The sequence below is a fragment of the Saccopteryx bilineata genome, chromosome 6 (assembly GCF_036850765.1).
Source record: "Saccopteryx bilineata isolate mSacBil1 chromosome 6, mSacBil1_pri_phased_curated, whole genome shotgun sequence".
Classification (NCBI taxonomy): domain Eukaryota; kingdom Metazoa; phylum Chordata; class Mammalia; order Chiroptera; family Emballonuridae; genus Saccopteryx; species Saccopteryx bilineata.
This window is the reverse complement of record NC_089495.1, coordinates 6,439,042-6,464,926: the sequence shown is the minus strand read 5'-3', so window position 1 is coordinate 6,464,926 and position 25,885 is coordinate 6,439,042. Positions and strand designations below refer to the sequence as shown.

The following is a 25,885-nucleotide window of genomic DNA, read 5'->3' as shown; positions in this document are numbered from 1 at the left end:
AACCTTTCGGAAATCGCCCCTGTGTAATTAGCCCTCCCGCGTAGGGTAGTGAAGGTCACACAGGTCAGGACATTGGAAGCCTGGGCACCGTTTCTGACGCGTTGGAACTGCTCAGAAGAATCCTTGTTGATGTCACTGAGTTATAGGCTGCGTGCTTTGTTCAATAACTTGTTCAAAATTCTTAGAGTAAGTCCTTATTAATCCCTGTATTACACATATGTCTGGCTTATCCCATCGTTTTAAAGCACCTCGGCATTTAATATGCTTGTACATAATACTGCATGGGTTCCGTATGTCGCTGGATCTGTACCTCAGGGTCAATCGAAGTGCTCGATACAAACAGATGTTCCCAATGGTGGGGATCCTGGAATCTCTGTTTTTGAGAAAAATTCCTGGTGATTTTGGTTCCTAGCCACCAAACTAGGAGGGAATAGAGACAGTCTCCAAGCTCTGCATATTCATTTCCCTTCTTCAAGAATCGCTTTTCAGGTTCCACATGTGAGTGAAATCATACAGTACTTGTCTTTCTCCGACTGGCTTATTTCACTTCAAAATAGACAGACTCACCCATAGAGAGCAGGCTGACAGCTGTGGAGAGGGGCCCTGCTGGAGGGGTTGGAGGGATTGAGCAAAAGAGAAAGAACTCACGGGCGTGTCCCACAGAGTGGTGATGGGGGGGGGGGTGTGAAGGGTACAGGAGGGGTATATGGTCATGGACAGACTTGACTGGGGGGTGATAAACATGCAATACAGGTACAGAGATGGGTTGTAGAATTGTGCACACCTGAAACCTGTATAATTTTGTTAACCAGTCTCACCCTAATAAATTCAATTAAAAAGGATAAAGTTTTTTAAAAAAGAACATCTTTTTAAAATTAAGAAATAACTTGTCTAAGCACAGTATTATAGCAACAGCTGAAATACTTCACACTAAGACCTGTCCTTTGAAATTGTTATCTTGTTGCTGCCACTTTGTCCCAAATTATTCCATTGTTTACCTTAACCCTGTTCTTTCTTTAGGCCAGGAATATATTAAAATAAAACGTTAATTAACGTTTATAATATTGGGGCATCCTTTGAGCTATATTCTAGAATGCTCTAAAAATATAGCCGACTCTATCATTGACTAAAGTGTTGGCTGGTGGGAAGCCTGTTTGCTCGACGCTAGACCATGGAGCTGCCTCCAGAAGCACAGTTCTGAAAACGATATTGTGGTCGTCTCCCCAGTATGCAACACTCGACGCGAAGGGCACTTCTCCACTTTTATTTTAACAGTTATGAACTCTAAGCTCGCTGCCAGCCTTTGATTGTTTGATGAATCCTGTGACCCTGGTGGCAGAGATTAGGGACCAGCTGGAATTCTTGATGGGGAGTCACCTGGAGTACACAGCGTGACATCCAGGACTCTGTATGTAGGCTGTTTGAAAGGCTGTAGTGGAAGGCTGGACCAAAAGTAAACAGGGCAATAATAATCACAAAAATTCTGAGTCGGACAGAAAAGAAAATGACTTGTGCTTTACCTTGGGTGTCATTGAGGGTAAAAAAACATATCCTGAAAATCTGATATAAGGCAGCTCTGCTGTGAGTTTGTGACCTTAACTTCCGCTGCCTTTACAGGCTAAAAAACTCAAATCTAATATGTAATTTAAAAAAGTCATCATAAATTCCAATAGATTGCATAGACCCTATTCTCTAACAGTGCAGTTCAGGTACAAACAAATAATAAACTGCCAAAGAGAAAATTTCATATATTTGAAAGGTAAACCAAAAAATAAAGAAAACAAATTTATAAATAAATTATGGGTCAAAAAGAAATCACAATAGGCTTTAGAAATTTTTTACAAGAGAAAAATAAAAAAAACATTACATATTAGAACCTGTAGAATTACATAAAATCAGAAGGGAACTTTATATCTTTAAATGTTTTATTAGAGATGAAGATTAAAAATTAATGAGCTCAACAGCCATCTTAAGACATTATGAAATATATAAAAATGTATCCATAGAATGTAAAAAATAGATAATTTTAAAATAGAAATTAGTGAACCATAAAATAATCATACCAAAAATAAGAATCATATTGAAAGACCATTAGCATTACTTATTATGATATCCACTAATGCTATTTCTAAGTACCTGTACCTATGGGCCTCTATCTTGTGAAAACTTGTAAGAATTGCACTCTTTGTTCTGGCTCGTTGAGGGGAGAGGTGTGACTTCCTAGCCAATGGCATATCACTGGCAGCTCAGAGTATTTACTTTTTTTGTTTTTATTGTTTGTTTGTTTTTGTATTTTTCTGAAGTGAAAAGCCGGGAAACAGAGAGAAAAACTCCCACATGTGCCCGACTGGGATCCACCCAGCATACCCACCAGGGGGCGATGCTCTGCCCATCTGGGGCATTGCTTTATTGTGACAGGAGCCATTCTAGCACCTGAGGCAGAGGCCATGGAGCCGTTCTCAGTGCCTGGGCCAACTTTGCTCCCGTGGTGCCTTGGCTGCGAGAAGGGAAGAGAGAGACAGAGAGGAAGAAGGGGAAGGGTGGAGAAGCAGATGGGCACTTCTCCTGTGTGCCTTGGCCAGGAATTGAACCCGGGACTTCTACACGCCAGGCCAATGCTCTACCACTGAGCCAACCTGCCAGGGCTGAGTATTTGCTTTTCAAAGTGAGAGTTTTCTGCTGTATTTTATTATGATGATGTGACTCTGTGTTCAAGATGATGTCTCCTTTATCATCCTTTGTTTCTGAGTGGACTATCATGGCGAAGAGCCCCTGCTAACCTGGGATGCAAACATTACAATGTAGCCTGATTGGAAATTAAGATGTGATGTTTTAAGTTGTTGAAAAAAAATTTTTTTTTTATTTTTGTGACAAACAGAACATAAAACATAAGTTATCCTGACTGTTGCACTTTAAGAATAAAGAGTGAGACAGGGGTAAGGTGGCGGAGATGGAGGAAGGAAGGAAGGAAGGAAGGAAGGAAGGAAGGAAGGAAGGAAGGAAGGAAGGAAGGAAGGAAGGAAGGAAGGAAAGAAGGAAGGAAAGCAGGAAGGAAGGAAGGAAGGAAGGAGGGAAGGAAGGAAAGAAGGAAGGAGGGAGGAAAGAAAGGAGGGAGGGAGGGAGGGAGGAAAGGAAGGAGGGAGGGAGAAAATAAGGAAATAAATTGAGATTATCAGGGAAATGAAATATGTGCAGACAATGAATAAATTAAAAATATTATAAAACAATGTTACCAACAATTTCATCATAAATTTTAAATCGTTTATTAAATTTATAAATACTTATGAATATTAAATTTAGCAAACAGACTGAAGAAGAAGTAGAAAATTTGATTAGTTTTATAACTATTAACAAATTAGACCAGTAGTTAAAATTCTTTCCAGGAAGTGGACAAGTGCCTGAACTGTTTTATCGGCTGGTTCTGACCTCATATTGCCGTGCAGTTCAGCCGCATGCAGACAACCTCAGGGCGTAGGAATAGAACATGGCTTTACAAGATTAGTGTGAACTTGATCCAAAACAGGAAAACAAGCTGAACTGTCAGTCACATTCAGTAGCATAGATCCACTTATCACACGCATTATGTTTATAATAACCTCATCTTATCATCCCTTGTTTCAATCAATTTTACCACCACCGCTTCTTAGACTTTCTTCAGACATGGTACAAATCAGCCTGGGCACATTAGCATTTACTTGTCCACTGACACCCTCTTCTTCCAGACAGTCTCTTAGATAAGAGCCTCTTGGATGGCTCTTGTAGCTCCATCACATCTTTTTGAAAATGTCATCTCATTTATTCCTTCCCTGAAAAATGAAACTGACACTAAAGCCCTTCGTCCGATATTCCATACCCCCCCCTCTGGTTTTCTTCTCTGCCCTTTCCACAATCTCACATATCTTATTTCTCCATCTGTTTATTAGTCTCCCACACCTAGAATGAGAGCAGGGGTTGTGTTTATTTCAGTGCCTGGCCCCTGCTCAGAGCTCAGTAAGTATCATATTTGGGGGATGAATTCATAAATTCAAAAATATTGAACAAAATGTTAGCATGACAAATTCAGCAATGTATTTAAATACATAGTATGACTCATTTGGATTTTTCTCAAGACTTCAAGTTCAGTTTAAATATAAAAATTCTTTGAAATGGCAGATAAAGAAAAACAAAAACATAAAATTATTTCAACAGATGGGAAAAAAGTATGTTATGAGATTCAAAGTTAAAGAGACCTCACCTTCTTTAACCAATAAACCAACAGCTGACATTATATATACTTAATGGTAAAACATGGATAGTGCTCTTTTTAAAATATCAGGAAGAAAAAGGTGCCTTTTATCATAACTCCTACTCTCCTCACTGTGTTTTATACAAGAAAGTTAGTAGAAAGATAATTAAGAAGGTACAAGTAATGGAAAGAAGTAAGGTTCAAAATTTTCACAGATGGTATGATTATCAACATAGCAAACTCAAAGTAATTCACAAAATGAAAATAATTCTAAGGCTTAAAAGATAATTTTGCAAAATTTCTAGATACAAAATCCATATAAAAGTACCAATCAGAATCCCGGTGAGTTCAGTTGTGGCATCAGACAGAGTGTTTCTAAAATGTACACAGTGATGTAGCAAGGCCGAGTTCAGCATGACGCACATGAGGAAGATGGACGGGTTGACAAATTCCCTCCACGACAAGCCAAGACCCACTATAAGGTAGGTTAGCCTGGCCCAGGGATAGACCCAGAGACTGACAGAGCAGATTGGACAGCCCCCAAACAGACCCCGACCTCCCCGGGCACTTGGTAAAGATCAGGTGAAACTGTAGGTCAGTAAGAAGGATCAACTCGTTGGTGAGAGGTGCTAGAAGAATATGACAGTGAGCCTGACCAGGCAATGGCGCAGTGGATAGAGCATAGGACTGGGATGCGGGGGACCCAGGTTCAAGACCCCGAGGTCACCAGCTTGAGCACGGGCTCATCTGGTTTGAGCAAAGCTCACCAGCTTGGACCCAAGGTCACTGGCTCGAGCAAGGGGTTACACACAGTCAAGGCACATATGAGAAAGCAGTCAATGAACAACGAAGGTGTCGCAACGAAAAACTGATGATTGATGCTTCTCATCTCTCTCCATTCCCGTCTGTCTGTCTCTATCAGTCCCTCTCTCTGACTCTCTCTCTGTCTCCATAAAAAAAAAAAAAAAAAAAGAATATGACAGTAATAATCAGCCTCTTGTCAATCTTTTTACCAGGATCCCCCAGTGTGTGGGTCTGTCTTCTCAGCCGAGTCTCCTGTTTTCTTGGTGTTGGTTTAGATTCTTTTCCTAAGGAAAGAATTCGTTACTCGTTCTGGTGCATCCTGTGGAGTGAGCCAAGGCTAAGGCTCGTATTCACTTCACAATGTGTACCTGGAAGTTAATTAACCATGTATCTCATCCTTTTATTTAAAAAAATTGACGATCCCAAGAGCTTTTATTTCCTTTGAAATTTCTGCATATGGATAAACCAGCCTACAACCCCACAGAGCACTGGGCCACAGCTAATGTTCTGGCATGCCTTGGAAGTCTCCTGATCCCTTTAATTCTGTGTTTCATTCATTGGAGAAAATGCAACCAGGAACTGGATCAGAGAAATGCTTCTTTGTGTATTTTTTAAGCTGTATTAAGTTCTTTATTTAGGAAAGAACCCCCAAATTTCTACATCTCTCTGCAGATTTATGTAAATAAGGTATATGATTTGCCTGCAGCAAATATGCACAAGTCTTAACAGTATAGCTCCATTAGTTTTTTTAAATTTATTGTGTACATAGATTCAAGTGTCCCACCGAGTACATCCCCCATCCTCCTGTTCCCCTCAACTTCCCCTTTGCCCCCTCCCCTACGCCCTCCCCCTTCCCACCAGGATTTGCTTTCCTGCTCTCTATAACGCTGTGTTATGTGTATATGATTTCACCAACCTCTTTCCTTTCTCTGATCCCATCCTCTCCTCCCCTTTCCCTCTGTGCATTACAGGTAATACCATATTTATTCGCGTGTATATTCTGCGTTCGGGATTTGAAGCATCCGCTCCGTTGGAGAATTCATAAGCCCCATTCTCATGCTATCTAGTACTGACACGGTTTCTGGTGCAAAGGGCTCTTCACTGTTCGCCTGTTTTCTCAAGAAAGGCAGGTTCTCCAGTGCCAGCCTTCGGCTTGCTCTGCTGCTTCAGTGATACTCATGTAATAGAGTGTTTTCTCCTCTGAGGTGCAGTAAAAACATGGTGATGGGTGGCGGAGGAATCCACAGCCTTCAAGGATGAGGGTTGGGAGCAGTTTCCCCGGGCCCCACAGAGAGCATGGTTGCCATGGCGACGCTGTGCACTGCCAAGGCTGTTTCTCCCTGTGGGTGGAGAGCAGCTCCCTCTCCTGCCAGCAGCTACGTGGGATCCTGGCAGCTGGAGGGGATGCTGAAACCATGTACTGCCTCCCCAGATGGGAGCTCTGAGCGTTCTCCTTTAAATCCCACAGGCCGGGCAGGCCCTGCAGAGGAGCTAGGCCCATCACAAGTGCACGGTGTGCAGATGAGCACTTCAGATTTCTTACTGGAGTGGAAGTTTTGCAGAGGATCAGGGCTCTGATTGAAAGACTCTAAATCGGAAGGCATCGAGGCTTAGAGGAATGGGGCATGTGTCCATAGAAGTCATATCATTTTGAATAACTTAAAGAGCCACATTTAAATAGGGAGTCAAAGCAATGGTTCCATGTAATCTGGAGACCTTAAACTCACTGGGAAATGCCTGTTAACTCAGGGCAGTGTTTGGGTTTGCCTAATATTGCAGTTTATCGCATGTTTTGCTAAATTTAAAAGTTACTACTGGCCTGGCCTGTGGTGGCACAGTGGACAAAGTGTCGACCTGGAATGCTGAGGTTGCCGGTTCAATACCCCAGCCTTGCCTGGCCAAGGCACATATGGGAGTTGATGCTTCCTGCTCCTCCCTCTCTTCTCTCTCTTTCTCTCTCTCTCTACTCTCTCTCTCTAAAAATGAATAAATAAAATCTAATATATATATATAAAAGTCACTACTCTATTAAAGCTATAAGGAATGATGATGAGACTAATAGCACGCCACCCCCTGGGAGTATACAGTCCAGGTCACCAGGGTAAACATGGAGGCTGGTATCGGTACATCTGAACCGCAACTGTGGACACAGGCAATGAGTAGGACCCACCTCGGAGCTAGGAATGGACTGAAGCCGACATCCCCGGTGGGAGTTCTGGTCATCATCTGGGAGTGTACCATTTCATTGTCTCCTTAGCCCTTCTCCTGATCTTATCTTTACTGTTAGACTCTTTAGGTCTAGGACAGAACCCAGCCAAGGTCATCCCCTGTAAGAATTTGATGTTTGGACTCTTTTCTTTATATTTGAATTTCCACTCATCAGGGTTTTGTTGAACCTGCTATTCTGGTTTCGACCCATCAGCACCTGCAGTACAGAAGTCTTTGAGAATAATAGAGGGGAGAAATCACAAAGGCGTGGGATTTGAGACCATGGGGCTGTTTGGGGCACTTGCTAAAATTTGGAGTAACAGTTCTTTGGGCTGCTACTGATTTCATTTCTTTTATTATTATTATTTTTTTAAATGATCAGTAAGATGTAAGTTTTACAATGTGGAGAGACAGACAAGGGTATAAAGATTTTTCCGCTCCGCTGTTCATCTTGACTAAAAAACTGTGTTCGGTGACATTCAGACACAACGCACACGGGTCTCGTCCATCTGGCGGTGAGATTTCCTCCAATCGTGTGAAGTGTCAAGCTGTTTCACCCTTTGCTACTTCCCCACATTGTGTGTCTGTTGGGGGAAGAGTGTCCAGGAAAGGACTCGGCCTGTACAAGCAGAGCTCTGGAAGCAGGGAGGAGCTCCGACTTCCTCTGCTTGCCTCCCCGGGGGCCAGTGGGATGAGCCGTCCTTCTAATGAAGGCCGGTTCGGTGATCAGTATCCAAGACCCAGGCTGCCCACCCTCTGCATGTGACCCTCCGTACTTCTTCACACAGGAGCTGGGCAGTCCTTGCCTGTATCCTGTGTGGCTGCAGACACAGCTGCATTCCAGAGAAAAGGCACACATCTCCCTGTGGCCTACGTGCCATAAATAACAATGCGTTCTCCAACCTCATTTGTTATTTGTTCTGAAGAAAAAGTCAGTTACGTAGAGAGTTTTTGAAGGGCTTCAGCCTTACAAAAAGAGATTTGATGAAGAATTTCCCAAAGGGGATATGTCAGAGGAAGTCCGTGGACTAGGGGATGTGTAGGGGAGGAGTGAGGGGCAGAGGCCAACCGAGGTGAGGCAGGCATTGGGCTCCTTGCCTGCCAACCCCTCCCGCACTCTTCCTTTCTCCACAGCGACTGGCACACAGCATCTGGGCAGCATGGCAGGATGTCTTACTGCCAAACACAGAGGCTTAGGCATTCCTCGTCAGTCTTTTAGAAGAAGCTATCTAGCAGTCACCTAGAAAATCTTGATGCTTAACAATGGTTTTATGACTTCTCAGACTAAATGTTCAAAGTCATCTTTTGCAAATTAAGGCTAACATGACAAACTTCAAAAGTGATTACTGTCAAAGAAAATAGGAAAGCCGTATTACCTTAGAATAATAGGTAATGATTAAAGTTACGTCTAATAATGGTAAGCGTTGAGTAATTCTTCTGTCGTGCACTATTTTATGTACTAACTCACCGAATGCTCACAAGAATCACTTGAGGAAAATTCTTGCTGTCACCTTTTTTAAAAATGATGTAATCAAAAGGATAAACTTGCCAAAAACATGCTGAGCGGTGGGCCAGGATTCACGGCTGCCCTGGTCTCTGGTTTCGAGTGTGCCCATGGCTCTCTCTCTCTCTCTCTCTCTCTTTTTTTTTTACCATTCTCACAGTGAGAAATCGATTTTGCATAATGACTCACTACAAAAACAACATGCACAAATATCTGAACTGAAAATAGGCTAAAACGATGAGCCTTCTATGCAATGCACTCAAACATTGTCTGAGCTGTTCTCTCTCGCTTTTAAATTTTGCTGTTCAGGTTCACTCCACTGGGTTCACAGCTAACAGATTTAGACTCACTGTTGAAACGATACAGCTGCAGGGAGTTCAAAAGAATAGATTTCATTGGAGTATAAACTTCAGCCTGTGAAAACCGGAGAGCAGTCAAGTCCAGCTGGAATAATGGGCGTGCAGGGATAGGAAGAGGAGCCGTTGTAGGAAGTCGGGGTGGCAAGCCAGAGCTTCGGTTGGTTTGGGGGTAGAAGACGGAGCCGTCACCAGAGGCAAGCATTCTCTGGTCGGGGGGGAGGGGTTTATAATTAACGAGCTTGACATTCATACCCTTCGGGGCAGCCTAAGACTTTGATTTACAAGACTGACCTGATCTCATCAACAAATGCAAATATACTCTCCCACCATGTTGATGTTGGGAAAACATTTAAATTGGATTAACCGAAAATATTCACTTTTACCTTTTTTCTGCTGCTCCGTGCAGGGTGTTTCGAGTGCTGCATCAAATGCCTGGGCGGCATCCCCTACGCCTCGCTGGTCGCCACCATCCTGCTCTACGCCGGCGTCGCCCTGTTCTGCGGCTGCGGGCATGAGGCGCTCTCGGGCACCGTCACCATCCTGCAGACCTACTTCGATGTGGCCAGAAATGCCGGAGACACGCTGGACGTCTTTGCCATGTAGGTCGTGCTAGCATTGCTTCTTGTTTTGAGTGTGTGTGTCCATTGCTGTGTGTCCAATAAAGAGGGGACTAGCGTTAAGGGAGGTAATGTTATACAGAAGGAAACAATTCTCTTAGGCCAAGTACCAGGGTCAAAAGGACATTGGCCTTTACCACGCGTGCAGGACACATGGTGGAAGGTCAGAGGCCAACTTAAACTGGACTTCATTTGTGTATTAAGTTGACTGTGATGTTTTATCCAAAATTCAGTTACTGGTAAGTGGGATGCTTTCATTTCTGTTGCTCTTATCATGTGAGCAGAGGCTCTTCGAATAGAACAGACCAGAAGACCGAGAACAGAGCCTGGTTTAAATGTAGACTCCGCTGCCAGTTCTAAAATAATCACCCAAGCTCTCTGCATACTCCCACCTTTTCAGATTTTTTAAACTCGACAGTTTCCATCATCTTTCTTTTCCTGTATCACAGAAATGACATGACTACATAAATAAACATTGGGAAAGGTTCTTATTGACTTCTGCAAAAAGATGTTATAAGAATTATTGACCGCCTGACCAGGCGGTGGCTCAGTGGATACAGCGTTGGACTGGGATGCCGAGGACCCAAGTTTGAGACCCCGAGGTCACCAGCTTGAGTGAGGGCTCATCTGGTTTGAGCAAAGCTCACCAGCTTGGACTCAAGCTCTCTGGCTTGAGCAAGGGGTTACTCGGTCTGCTGAAGGCCCGCTGTCAAGGCACATATGAGAAAACAGTCAATGAACAACTAAGGTGTCACAATGTGCAACGGAAAACTAATGATTGATGCTTCTCATCTCTCTCTGTTTCTGTCTGTCTGTCCTTGTCTATCCCTCTCTCTGACTCTCTCTCTCAGTCTCTGTAAAAGAAAAAAAGAATTATTGACCTTCTTTTTTGCAAACATTAATTATGCTTAAAATGTACATTTTACCCATAACATATAAACTCTTGAGATCACTAAATTATGGTGATGTTAATTTTTTTTTTTTTAAAGATAATGCACACATAGTCTAGAATTAAAAACAAGTTTGCTGGTCAAGTTTCAGTGCCTACTCACCTAATATTATAGGGAGGAAAAGTTTAGGATTGAATTATAGAAGAATTTATTTTTCAATAAATTCCCAATTCATAAAATTTATTTAACAATTCCTGGCCCACAAAATAGATCAATCAGTCAATAAATAACTTCTTTACCACTCTTTATTACCTAATCCCAGCAGATACTGACTCTCCGTTGCGTCAGCACTGTTGTCTCTGTTTTGCTCCCACAAATTCTTGTATTTATTTCATGCTTCTTGCAACTATGTGATTATTTTTTTTATGTTGCTATATTTTGTCATTCATAATGAATCCAAACCTTCTTTCTTAACTTGTGCATACTTTTTGTGGGTTAAGAAGCTTTTAAAGTTACACGTCTTAATATTACATGGTGGTACAGTAAGTTTGCTTTTGACTCATAACTCCATGGAAAAGAAGTGAATCACACTTCTCATTTCCCAGGGCAGTTCCTCCTGGCCCAAAGTATAACCCCAGACTCTAATCCAAGACAGCGCTCGGGCAACCAGGACAGCTTTCTAAGTAAAAGATAACTTTTCCAACCCCAACATCAGAAAATGTAACACTGCTAACTTTTAAAATAATCTATTAGCTACAGGCAGATAGATTGTCTTGAACAAAATATTGCTCGTACTTATATTTGTTATCTTATTTATTAAACATTTGAGTAGTGCATTTTCTTTATGCTCACTGACACACACACCCCCACCCGGGAGAAAGTTTCTTTTCAAAAACTAAAATTAGTTACAGTTACAGTTTTCTTAACTTAAAATTATGTTTGATAACCAACCAAGAAGAACATACATTTGCCATTTTTTAATGTTGCCTTACACATTTTTAAAATAAAAATTTTTGTGCGGTTGTACTCTGGATGGTCAGGAAGCACGAGGACATCCATGAACGTTCGTTCTACTCAAAGAGTTAAACTTGTTGATTTCCCGTGAAAATGAAAAGGGAGAAAGCAGTGTGCATTTCTCTTAAGTCACAGAGCAAGAATCCCCTACTGTGGGTGAGGGGCTTGTGCCCTTGGACAGAGGAATGACAATAGTTTAAGGAAAATGAAGTTAAAATATTTATGTTTATCTAAAAATAGGTTGGTACTTAATTTGAGACTGATTGGTCATAATATAAGAAATCTAACAAAGTGTGTGAAACTGGGAACCATCCCCTAAACTTCACTACCACCCTCTGACTTCCCCAACATACATTGTGATTAAGAGGAGGAGGGAAGCCTGACCTGTGGTGGCGCAGTGGATAAAGCATTGACCTGGAAATGCTGAGGTCGCCAGTTCGAAACCCTGGGTTTGCCTGGTCAAGGCACATATGGGAGTTGATGCTTCCAGCTCCTCCCCCCCTTCTCTCTCTCTGTCTCTCCTCTCTCTCTCTCCCTCTGGTTCTCCCTCTCCTCTCCAAAATGAATAAATAAATTAAAAAAAATTTTTTTTAAAGAGGAAGAGGAAGTCGATTAGTCACTCAGATAAGAAGCAAATTTATTTTAAAACATTCCCTAACTCTAAAGTATCCATTTAGAGCTTATTTATGTCACTGACAAAAGGAAATGAAAAAAATAATAGTAAATTTTTTAAATCATGACCTAAAAAGGACAAAGGAATTATATCATTTTCATTATATATACTCCAATGCAATTATTTTTTACACATTAGTTCTGGAAAAAAATAGCTTTATCTATTAAACTGAATTCTTTAAACCCAGAGTAGACAGTTTCTCAATTTCCATTATATTGGTTGTATAGCAAGAATTGATCCTTGAGAGTTTATAACTGAACTTTGTCATTTAAAATAGAATTAAACTGTTGAAAATGATTTGGATAATTCCAAGTTAGTTTTAGAAAAACCTTAAAAGAATTATTGCATGGATATATTTTAATGTGACAAAACTGGCATTTTCTTTTCAGTTTTATTTCAACCCACACTGGACAAAGTCTGTTTTCACTGTGCATTATTTTAAGCTACCACAGATGTCCTTAACATCTACAGATTCTCTGTATGCAGGCTACATTGAAAATGCTAACTTTAGTTTTGGAATAGACATCTTTAAGAACTACAAGCTTAATAAGTATCATCAGATGGTTGTCTCCGTCTATGAGAAACCAATTGTCAAGATATTTATTTGACATTTAGGCTGCACCCTTTAGTCTACCCCCGAGCTCTACAAAATCTCAGAAGGGGTCACACGTGTGGGAGTCCAGGAGAGAAGTCAGGGATCATACTTAATTTAGTACTTTTACCAAGTGGAATGCAAAGCCATTAATACGTGATTGGAATGGGAAGGCTAGCCAATTGATAGAATACAAGCAAAGGCTCAAATGATCTCTTTATTCATGTTTCAAAAAAAACTAAAATTCTTATACCATACCCTATGAACTACCAGATGAATTAAGACTGTCAGCAAACAGGGGACGAAAACACAGAAGGAGATATGTACCCATACACTACGGGGCACAATTAGTGCCAACTGATACGTTCAAAGATTACATGAAGGGGAGATGACCCTAGGTGGGGGTGCCTTACCGAGATTATCAGAGGAGTAGGTAAGAAACAGAGGAAGTAAAAGCAGGGATACAGAGCAGAGGGAAGAGAAAGCTCAATTGCCGGCAAAATACTTGCTTGGAAATAGGCTAAATTTGAAAGAATGGGTAAAAGAATGATGGTGAAGAAAAGACTGGTTGGCCAACTCAGCAATTTACACAGGGTCAATTGCTTCATTCTTCTGGTGCTTGATTGGGTCAAATTAAGCACTCTTAAATCTCATGCTTAAAAAGGAAAAGAAGATTGTGTTCTGAGTGTGGGAACGAAGAGATAAAACCAGTGGTCCAAGACTCCAGTTCTCCACCTCTGGCCCTCGGGACCTGAGGAATCACTCCTTCACTGCCCCAGCCCCTTGCTCCCTCTCTTCTCTGTCCCCCTCCTCTGAAACACAGATATGTCCCTCCACATGGTCAGTATCTCTGAGTCCATGGGCAACGTGGGCAGGCCTGGCACACTGAACTGTGACTCTTCCATTTCACTGACCGTCTGTCTAGCATCCAAAAATCCACTTCTCATAAATACATTTGCAAATAACCTCCATTCTTACGGAATCTCTCTTTTAGGCATATAATTCTAAATCCCATGAACCCTCACCCATGCAAAGGGATCTGAAGTGTAGCTCCTGTATCTTCAGCTGATGTCACTCATTAAACCATTTTATCAAATTCTACTTGAGATTGGGGAGACCTTCACAGAGAAGGAAACAAAGTGAATTTCTCAAAGATCCTGTGACCGTTGATATCTATTTCAGAATCAACCTGTTTCTCCTCATCTACTTGGTTTCCCAGAAGCCTTTCCCCCCTTAATCCGTCAGTTTAGTCTTCCAAGTCCATGGTCACTCACTGGCTCCCAATTGTCGTGAGAGTGCACATGTAATTTCAGCCATGGTTCCCATGAGGGAACAGTCCCACACCCTAAGTACAACATCCAGTGCTTGGTGTAGCCGGTTTCGGCGTGAGCGCCGGAAGCAGCTCTCTGTTGTACCACCTCTCCTAGGTGACAAGGCCTGTTTTCTGATTTGTGATTCAGACTTTCTCATCTGCGAGCCCCTGGCAAGGCAAGGTGTGGTCAATGTGCTGCATAGGTTTCCCTTGATGGACTGGAACAAAGTAAGGCGAGTGCTTTACTTCTGCCCAGCAGCTTCCCATAGAGGACAAGGAAGTGTGGCAACTGGTTGGAAAACTATGTATCAAACAGTTCACAGCACTAACTTGGCCAAGTGATGCAGCCTGAATAACTCCCTGGAGGGCTGAGCAAGGGACAACCTTATTCATAAATGCACCCACCCTAAAATGTATTAGACAGGGATTGTGTTAGGTTTCTGACAAAAAATTTATTGAAGGAGAAGAATGCGTACTATTGATTTCCAGAGTGAATACATTTCATCTTCAAAATTTTATGACGGTGACTTGAAGTCAATGCATCAAAAACTAACTTTACTAGATAATGAATTCTTTGATATTTAATACACACATAAAAAATTGGTTTCTGTTTATCTAAACCAAAAGCAGGTAGTAAGTTCGATAAAATAGATATGTTGGTTTTTCTCTTTTTTTTAAATAAAACACCAGATTATTTATTTATTTATTTATTTGAGACAGAGAGATATAGAGAGAGGAACTGACAGACAGGAAAGAGAGAGATGAGAAGCATCAATTCTTTGTTGCGGCACCTTAGTTTCTCAGTGATTGCTTTCTCATATGTGCCTTGACTGGGGGGCTATAGCAGACCGAGTGACCCCTTGCTCAATCCAGCGACTTTGGGGTTAAGCTGGTGAGCCTTGTTCAAACCAAATGAGCCCACGTTCAAACTGGCGACCTCGGGGTCTCAAACCTGGGTCCTCCGCATCCTAGTCCAACGCTCTATCTACTGCGCCACCGCCTGGTCAGGCTGGTTTTGCTCTTAAATAATGTAATGTGTGTATAAATCTTAGTTGGCTTGTAGCTCGTGTTTATTCCTTGAAAGATAATGAAATAGGAAACTGTCATCAGTAGTTCAGTGCACAGGAGTGAGAAGAAAAGGAAAGCAGAAAACCAGGTTTCATTGCTCCTGGAGGTCACAGCAGTGTGCCAACCATCTGTTCGGACCCAGGGAGGGGGGGTTGGCAATCCATCCAGACTGCTGAAGTCTTCTACTTGTAAGACATTTGAAGATCAGATAAGTTAGTATTGATATGAGAGTATTGATTAGTCATGGAGAGTCAAATATTATTTTTGTCATAGCTAGAACTTCAGTTAGAATAACATACTGACCGACATATCACCTTGGGCAAAGGAAACAAAAAAATAAGCAAATGGGGCTACATCAAACTAAAATGTTTTTGCACAGCAAAGGAAACCATCAGCAAAGTGAAAACACAACTCACTGAATGGGAGAACATTTTTAGTACATTTGATAAGGATTAACAGTCAAATTTTATAAGGAACTTATAAATTTTAACACCAAAAAAACCAAACAGTCTAAGAAATGAGCAAAGGACCTGAATAGACACCGTTTCAAAGAAGGCATACAGATGGCCAATAGACATATAAGAAGATACTCAATGTCACTAGTCATCAGATAAATGTAAATTAAACCATACTGAGATAGCACCTCATACCTGTCAGAATGACTATTGTCAACAAATCAACAAACAGCAAGAGGCTGTGGAGAAAGTGGCCCCCTGGGACACTGTGGTGGGGATGCAGACTGGTGCAGCCACTGGGAAAGCTGTATGGAGTTATTTCAAAAAATTAAAAATGAAATTGCCTTATGGCTCAGCAATTCCACTTCTGGGAATGTATCCAAAGAAACCTGAAACACTAACTTGAAAGGATCTATGCACCCCTATGTTGATTGCAGCATTATTTTTAATAGCCAAGATCTGGAAGCAGCCCAAGTGCCCATCAGTAGATGAGTAGATAAAAAAGCTGTGGTTCATTTACACAGTGGAATACTACTGGGCCATAAAAAAGAAGGAAACATTACCTTTCGTGACAGCATGGATGGACCTGCAAAGTATTACGTTAAGTGAAATAAGCCAGGCAGAGAAAGACAAGCATCATAAGATTTCACTTATATATGGCACCTAATGAACAAAATAAGCTAACAAACAGAATAGAAACAGACGTATGATAAGGAGAGTAGACGGACAGCTGTCAGAGGGGGTGGGGGCTGGAGGACTTGGTGAGAAAGGTGACAGGACCAGGCAAAGAAAAATATGTAGACAGCAGTGTGAGGATTTTAGGAGGGACAGAGGGTAGGCGAGGTGGAGGGCGGAGGGGGACAAATGGTGACGGAGGGAGACGTGACTTGGGGTGGTGAAGACACAATGGAATATACAAATGATGTATTGTAGTACTGAGCACCTGACACCTGTATGAATTTGTTAACCCATGTAGCCTCAGTAAACTCAATAACATTTTTTTAAAAAAGAAGAAAACCATGCTGAATTCCTAACATCTGATCAAATAGGGAGCATCTCCTTAGGCAATATTTCAACGAGACTAGTAGTCCTCAAATGAGTGTTAAAGAAACAAACAAACAAACAGAACCCCTCTAATATAAAACAACCACCACCAAACCATTACATAAACTATGAAGAATTTAGATAGACAGACAACGTGTTGTGTGGCTAAGAGTGCTGAAGGAGGGGCCAAACTCCCCGGGGTTGGCTTCTGTGGCCCCTGCTCCTTTCTGCCTCTTACCTGGGACAAGCTCCTTCACCTGGCTGCCCCGGGACCTCCTCAGTAAAAGCGCCTCACTACTGCAGCGTACCTCCTCAGGTGGTTATGAGCAAACAGTTAGGGACACGGTATGGGGTGTAGATGGTGTTATATTGAGTTGTACACTTGAAACCTACAGTTTGGCGAACCACGCTAACCCAATAAATTAAAAAATACATTTAAAAAAAATAGTGGTGATGGTGATGTCTTCCGTGACGCTGTATCACAGCTTTACGCCACCCTGCTTTTATAACGGTCCGACTGGTGTGCTGTTTAACTAGAATAGATCTTTCAGCCAAGGCAAATGTCTGAGTAGTTTTCAGACTGGCTTAGAATTCAAAGCTCTAACTTCTGGTTTTTGGGTTTTGTTTTTTTTTTTTTTCATAACACCCAGGCATACAGCGACATTAGAAAAAAATATTTACAAATAAGAATATGATGATTTTATTCAAATCATTCTTATAAGGTTATCAAGTAGAAGGAAAACTTGCTTTGTTCGTTGTGGTGCCCAGAGAAAGATACGGGCCAATGAGTTCCTGTTTATAGGGAAATAGTTGTTTGGTTCCATATAAAGAACTTCCCAAAAGCCAGAGTTTTCTGAAACAGCTGGTCTGCCTCAGGAAGGGACTCAGACAAGGCTGGTGCGGAGGTTCTAGCTGTGACATACTTACAGCCTATAGCTGACTCGCTAAACCTTGGTCTTCTTTATTTAAGAATAGCTATCATAGCATTGGCTCCTATTTTGCTAATTGGGTTATTGTGAATATCAAGTGTGGAAATTATTTAAAACTCTTCAAATTTATTATACTTCTATTTTTTTTTCTTACTTTCAAATATGCATACATGCCTTTCAGGCTAATTTTTTTTTTGTCTGACTTCTCTTTTAATAAATTCATTCACTTAGCAAAAATTCCTGGGTTATGTTATATGCCACCCACTGGGCTAATCTTTAGGGACACAATGTAGAACAAGACTTCTCTTCAAGCACTGACATAGAAAAGATACATTATCAAAAGCGCCATCTAGGTCAGACTCAACAGGTGCAAATCAGAGAATGGTAGTCGGTAAGTACCTCTAGGATGCATCCGATTCCTGAAACACAGGGAAGGCAGAGCTGCAGTCATTAATACCATGTGGGCTAATACAAGTGTGTATAAGCCCATATAAAATTATGTCCCTACTTACATTTGTACCCCCAAAATTCAGATGGATTAAAAGTTAAAATTTAAGGGTAAACTAATTTGTAAAAAGCTGGAAGAAAATACAGGTTAAGAGTCTACTTATTATGGGGCAAGCACTCTATAAGCAGTAGAAGAAATCACAAAGGAAAAGATTTATAAATTTGACATAATGTAAATTAATTTTTACTCACTAAAGTATTACAAAAACACTAAAATATATGCAAAAACTGAGAAAAATATTTTTTGCTTACAAGAGTTCTTAATTTGAATAAATGCAGAATTAATTAACTCAAAAATAAAACGATGTGTGTTTTAGTAGAAAAATTGGCAAGATATAAAGACATATCCCATTAAAGAATATGAAACAATGAGCATCTTATAAATATATCTTTGTTCACACTACTAAACTAAGAAAATCAACTAAAATAATATTTTTTTTTTTTTTTTTTTACTACCGGTTATAAGAAAAATGAAAAGATAATACCTGCTCGGGAAAGCAAAGAGAGAACAGGCCTTCTTACTTATGCTCAATGCATACTCACTTTGGTACAAACTTTCTAGATATTTTCACAAAATGTACCTTAAAGTTTTCTAGGCATTTCCCTCAGAGAAGCAACATACACCGTGCCCAGAGATTGACCATGTTGTTTGTGATAGTAATGCATTAGCTTTCCATAGCTGTTGTAACAAATTACAACAAGTTTAGTGGGTGAAGGAACACGAATGTATTGTTTTTACACACTGCTGGAGGTCAGAAGTCTGAAATGAGTCTTACTGGGCTCATTGAAACGGGCTGAAATCAAGGTATTGGCAGGCTCGCACTCCATCCGGAGGCCCTAGGATGAATCCATGCTGTCACGTGTTCCAGCTTCCAGACGTTGCCTGCATTCCCTGGCTCCTGGCCCCTCCACCCCAAAGCCAGCAGCACAGCATCTTCCGATCTCTCTCTGAATCCGACCCTGACTCTCCTGCCTCTCCCTTTTACGTAGCACCCTTGTGAATATACTGGGCCCACCCCAGACAATACAGAATAATCTCCAGATCCCCACATCGTTCATTTAAATCACATTTACCAAATCCCAGTTACCATGGTAACATAGTCATATCTAATCTGGCGATTAGATGCAAACATCTTTAGGGGTGGGGACAGAGAATTAGTCTTATTCCCCTTAAACAAAAGTAGAGAATTTGTAAAATATGTACTGATACTTTCAAGCAATAAAATATGCCATAATCTTAAATATATATATATATATATATATATATATATCTTGATAAAATGATATAATAGTTTCACTTTGGCCGGGCGGCTCAGTGAATAAAGCATCGCCCTGGTGCACGAGAGGTAGCAGGTTCACACCCTGTCCAGGACACCTACGAGCAGCAATCAGTGGGTATACAACTGAGCGGAACCACTAAGTGAAATCAGCTGATGCTTCTTTCTCTCTCTCCCTCTTCCCTCTCTCAGATTGATAGAAAATTTTTAAAAGAAAGAAAAAATATATAATAGTTTTAAATATTTATAATATATTAACTGAAAATGAAGTTTGTAAAGCAGAAAATAGTAATCACAACTTTGAAATTAATTATAATTCATATACAAAACTGAGAGGATAAATAGTCAATAGTCTGTGTTTTTCTGGTGTTGTTTTTATTTTTTCTACAATGACATAGATTGGTTTTATAATCAGTAAAACAATTATTTATAGAAACATTGTCAAATTTAAAAGTTTGCATTTAGAAAGGAGTTTAAGTATTTCATTAATTTAATAAGAAGTAGGATAGTGTCGATTATTACTGTGGAAAAGCAAAAGTAGTGAATTAAATGTAAGACTTCTTATGATTCTCTGCCACTTGATTATACAATAAACACCCAAACGGTCACTTCGTGATTAGATATTCATGCATTTTGTTGCTCTTTACTAAGAAACTCATTTCTATAAATAACAAGAGTTTAATTCCCCTAATATTATATGTGAAGATCTTTGTTCTGGTAAGTTTATGTATGGCATGTTGATTAAAAAGAGAAAGTACGCCCTGGCCGGTTGGCTCAGTGGTAGAGCGTCGGCCTAGCGTGCGGAGGACCCGGGTTCGATTCCCGGCCAGGGCACATAGCAGAAGCGCCCATTTGCTTCTCCACCCCTCCGCCGTGCCTTCCTCTCTGTCTCTCTCTTCCCCTCCCACAGCCAAGGCTCCATTGGAGCAAAGATGGCCCGGGCGCTGGGGATGGCTCTGTGGCCTCTGCCCCAGGCGCTAGAGTGGCTCTGGTCGCAACATGGCGACACCCAGGAGGGTCGCAACATGGCGACGCCCAGGATGGGCAGAGCATCGCCCCCTGGTGGGCAGAGCATCGCCCCCTGGTGGGTGTGCCGGGTGGATCCCGGTCGGGCGCATGCGGGAGTCTGTCTGACTGTCTCTCCCTGTTTCTAGCTTCAGAAAAATGCAAAAAAAAAAAAAAAGAGAAAGTACTTTTGTGATAAAATAGAGGGATTCAAGCCAGCAAGACAATGTCAGGTATATTATAATTGAAATATTATAAAAACAAGATTCAACTACATGTGGTATATAGGAGAATCTCTTTAGATTTAAAGGCACACGTAGTTAAAGGATGAAAAAAGCTTCCACACGACTGGTAACCAGAAGAGAACAGAAGTAGCCATACTTATATTTATATTTAACAAAATAGACTTTAAGTAAAACAACTGACAAAAGAGACAAGGAAGAACTTTACATAATAACAGGTGGGTCGATTGACCAGGAATATATACCGATTAGAAATAGGGTACACCTTACGTCAGAGCACCTAAGCTCTCGAAACAAACCTGGGCAGACCTACGGGAGAAACAGACCGCATCGCAGTAGTAGCCCAGCTTCCGTACCTACTTTCTGTCCCAGCAGTGACAGGAGCTCCGGCAGAGGGTCCAGACAGAGAGTAATTAGGAAACAGGGCACCTGAGCAACACTCGATTACAAGGGATCCGAACAGGCACATTCAAACACCCCACCCACCAGCAGCGGGAACCACAGTCTTCTCAACTACACAGGTCTTAACAAATCTGAGGACTCTGAATTCTTAAAAATGCCATCCCATTGACAATCAAAAATCAAAAATCATAAAAGACCGAGAAATAAACTTAAACAAGAAGGTGAAAGATCTGTGTGCTGAAAACTATAAAATGTTGTGGAAATAAATTAAAGAAGCAAACAAAACATAAATAGAATGACATCTCGTGTTCATGGATTGGAAGAAATTATATTGTTAAGATCTCCATAGTACACAAAGCAATTTACAAATGAAATGTAATCCTTATCAAAATTCCAATGCTTTTTTTTTATGAATATGGTCAAAGTAGTCCTAAAATTCATATGGAACCCAAATAGCAAAAATAACCTTGAAAAAGATGAATATTGCTCGAGACCATACATGTCCTGATTTTAAAACATATTACAGAGCTACAGTAATCAAAGCAACATAGTACTGACATATACACAGACAGGTAGTCTAATGGACCAAAAGGGAGCCCAGAATTAAACCCTTGTATGTACAGTGAAATGATTCTCAACAAGGTTTCAAGACTACACTATCTTTAGCAAATCATTTTGAAGAAAATGAATATTCACTTGCTAACAAATGAAACTGGATCTTCCTCTTACACTATTCCTAAAAATCAACTCAAAATGGGTTACAGAAGTAAATGTAAGACCTGCAACTGTAAGATTCCTAGAAGAAAACAGAGGAGGAGAGACTTGTCAGTATTGGTGCTGGTGATGATTTCTCAGTTAGGGACCCAGAAGCTCAGGCAGCGAAAGCAGGAACAGACAGGGGAAACCACCTCAAACACAAAAGCTCTGTGCAGCGAGGAGAATGACAGGGCAAGAGGCAGAACGGGAGAAAATATTTGCAGACCACAGATCCAGTAAGGGACTCAGAGCCAACACTTATAAGCAATTCCTATGACTCAACAGCAAAAACCACAGCAACTAAATAACCCGAGTCACAAGTGGCCAAGGACTGACCACACACGTGGCACACAGGTACAGGAAAAGCTGCTCAGTGTCTCTCTTTAGCAGGAAATGTAAACGAGAACCAGAGTGAGAGAGCACCTCCCACCACTCAGGATGTCCTTCCATAAAAACAGAAAACAACTCCCTCCACCTCACCCCCCAAAACAAGAATCCTGGAGAATTTGGAACGCTGTGCTCTGTTGCTGGGAATGTAAAATGTTGCAGCTGGTCTGGAAAACAGTTTGGAGGGTCCTCAAAATATTCAACATAGAGTTGTTGCCCTGTGAGCCAGCCATCCCTCTTCCAGAGGAAAGTCAGTTTTTTCTCTCCCAGCATATCTTCTAACTGGGTATTATTTGTCTATACAAATGCATTTTTACATGCAAATATTATATCATACTACATTGTTGATTTTTCTTATTTGAATTAGTTTTATCACGGATTTTCTAGGATTTCCCAGGTACACCTCACATCATCTGCAAATAGAGCTAATTTTGTATTTCTTTTCCAATTCTCTGTTGCTGATTATTTTCTCTAATCTAATTAAATTGGCAGATACGCCCCAAACAGTGTTACATAGAAGTAGACATTATCTTTCTTTTCCTTGTCCCTACGTTAGTGGGAATGTCCCATTGAGTAATATTCTGGGTCTAGGGTTGTGATATTTATATATATGAAAACATTTATCTCTTCCTGTTTCTTAAAAAATTATTAAGAAATGACAGTTTTATCAACATGACTTATAGATTGAAGTAAAAACAATCAGTAAAAAATTTTATGTAAGCTTTAGTGTGTGGTTGTGTGTGTAGTTGTGTGTGTGTGAGGTTGTATGTGTGTCTTTTGTGTGTGTGTGTGTGAGGTTGTCTGTGTGGCTGTGTGTATGTGAGATTGTGTGTGTGGCTGTGTGTGTGAGGTTGTATGTGTGCCTGTGTGTGAGGTTGTGTGTGTGGCTGTGTATGTGTGAGGTGGTGTGTGTGGTTGTGTTTGTGAGGTGTGTGTGTGAGGTTGTATGTATGTGAGGTTGTGTGGGTGGCTGTGTGTGTGTGAGGTTGTGTGTGTGGCTGTGTGTGTGAGGTTGTATGTGTGCTTGTGTGTGTGAGGTTGTCTGTGTGGCTGTGTATGTGTGAGGTGGTGTGTGTGTGAGGTTGTATGTATGTGAGGTTGTGTGAGTGGCTGTGTGTGTGTGAGGTGATGTGTATGTGAGGTTTTGTGTGTGCCTGTGTGTGTGAGGTTGTGTGTGTGGCTGTGTGTGTGTGTGGTTATGTGAAGTTGTGTGTGTGTGAGGTATTTTCGGTCTTATGGAAATGGACTTCGGTTCCTTCTTTGACCTGGAAAGATGCTTTTCTTTTCACTCCTCTGTGTACCAGCGTTCCACGTGGCTGCTTTTGCTCACCTGGAATCTTCTCACAGTAAAGAGGTGGGGATTGTAAGTGCCCCAAAAAGAATCATCCAGACACGTTTCCTTTGCAGATGTATCTCTAAAAGTTTATAATATTTTCGTGCTCATAAAAAGTTTTTATAGGCAACACATGTTGAAAGGGCAAAAAACAGCTTTGGTTACTGGGGTAAGTTAAACAATGCTTTTCTCCAAATGTATTCGCTTCCTAATCCCTGAAACCAGTTAATACTGCCTTATATGGAAAAGAGTGAAGGCTACCTTATATGGGATACTTGGGAGTAAGTTAAACATCTTGAGGGGAAAAGCTTATAGAGGGCTTTTTGGGTGGGCCCTAAAGATCACAGGTACCGTTACGAGAAACGAGATCAGGGAGTTCTGAGAAAGAGAAGCTCAGACCTCCTCTTGACTTGATCAAAGTCAGCAGCACAACTGAGGGAAGATGAACAGAATATTATATATATATACTATATATATATAGTATATATATCATGTTAGTATATATATAATATATACTGCTCACAAAAATGAGGGGATATTTCAAAATGAATATGAAGCTATAAATATCCTCATATGATATGATATTCTGACCAAGAATGAGTCATCCAAACCTCATCGTAGGGAAATATCAGACAAATCCAAACAAAAAACCATTCTATTTAATAAGGAGGACGTGGGATTGTATCCCTGAACAACATGAATGTTGTAAAGACAAAGACTGGCTGAGGAAGTGTTCTGGATTAAGGGACACTAAAGAGACAGGACAAGTGTGCGCAGTACTTACGCCATATTGGATCCCATGTTGGGAGGGGGATGCTATAAAGTCCATCACTCAGTCAGTCCAACTGATAAAATTGAAACACAAATAATAAATCTGACAAAAGTATCGTATCGATATTATTTTTCTTGAAATAGTTCAGAGAAATGTACTGTGGAGAATTTTTCTATGTTCAGATATAATTATCCAGAGAGAAAGAGAGAAAAGAAAACAATAAAGTGAGGTAAAATATAAAATAGATAAAGGGTGTGCAGTTTTGTTTTTTCACTATGCATTTTCTGAAACTTTTTTTGTAGGTTTAAAATTATTTCCCAGTAAAAATTAAAAGATATTTTAAAATATGTCATTTTAACCTGGAAATTTTATGGAAAGTCCCATTAAACCAAGCTCTTCAAAGTGTTTGTGATGTCAAATTAGACCTGTAACTTGAAATTCTCAGATTTATTTTTTCTTTTTTCTTTCTTTCTTTCTTTCTTTCTTTCTTTCTTTCTTTCTTTCTTTCTTTCTTTTTTAACACAGAGAGAGGGACAGACAAACAGGAAGGGAGAGAGATGAGAAGCATCAATTCTTCCTTGCATCACCTTAGTTGTTCATTGATTGCTTTCTCATATGTGCCTTGACCGGGGGACTACAGCAGACCTAGTGACCCCTTGCTCAAGCCAGTGAGCCTTGCTCAAACCAGATAAGCCCATGCTCAAGCCGGCGACCTAGGGGTTTCAAACCTGGGTCCTCCACATCCCAGTCCGATGTTCTATCCACTGTACCACCGCCTGATCACGCCTCAGATTTCTTGACATGCATGAGGGGCTCACACAATTCACATCTGCCTCATTGCCCTGGACAAACAGAATTGTGCAATATTTAGATTTTTTTAGACAGCAGAAAGCAGCCGTTAAACAACTGCTCTGGTACACTGAGTGTTAGCCAGCTCTTCTCACTGTTTCTATATGCAACAGATTCACGTTTGCTATTCTTCAAAAGAAAAACATTGTCATAGCGCCCAGAGTTTGTAAGCCTCCATGAGCATGAAAGAGCTTTGCACTCCGTGTCCCTCCTTGTATAAAATGAACAGGCTTTCTTTATCGTTTGCTTCCCCCTACCTACTCCACTCACTCTAGTGAATGAGGAGAGAGAGCAAAAGTCAAGCTCGATGGTGTGAAATAAAGAGCAACCCTCTCACATGGTCACCCAGACTGCAGAACGCCTAGAGCCGGGGGCCTCTGCACATGCTATGCAACCAGTCTGCTTCTAGAGGCCACAAAGTGATGACTGTGTGATTTGGGGGTAGGGGTTCCCATACAATATTTAGATATTTGTCATAATTAGAGAAACCATATGCTGACTACCCTACTAACCAAATGAATTTAAACAAGCTCCTTTAGAAATGTAATTCACTGCTTACCCGAGACTGCCTTGGTGGGAACCAGGGAGGGGGGATGGGAAGGAACGAGAAAGAGGCCTGCAGACATGACAAACCCTCGTCGACAGATTCTGAAGTAGCAGG

At 40.9% G+C, this 25,885-nt stretch overlaps 1 protein-coding gene across 3 annotated transcripts in view; it reads left to right on the top strand.

The window, feature by feature from the left end:
* The window catches only part of GPM6A (glycoprotein M6A), a 239,699-nt gene that overhangs the window by 193,417 nt on the left and 20,397 nt on the right, over positions 1–25,885 (top strand). For all 3 annotated transcript variants that reach the window (XM_066235982.1, XM_066235984.1, XM_066235983.1), the window contains one exon: positions 9,507–9,699. In XM_066235982.1, coding sequence (XP_066092079.1) covers positions 9,507–9,699 — 193 coding nt within the window. The remainder of the gene's footprint in view (positions 1–9,506; positions 9,700–25,885) is intronic.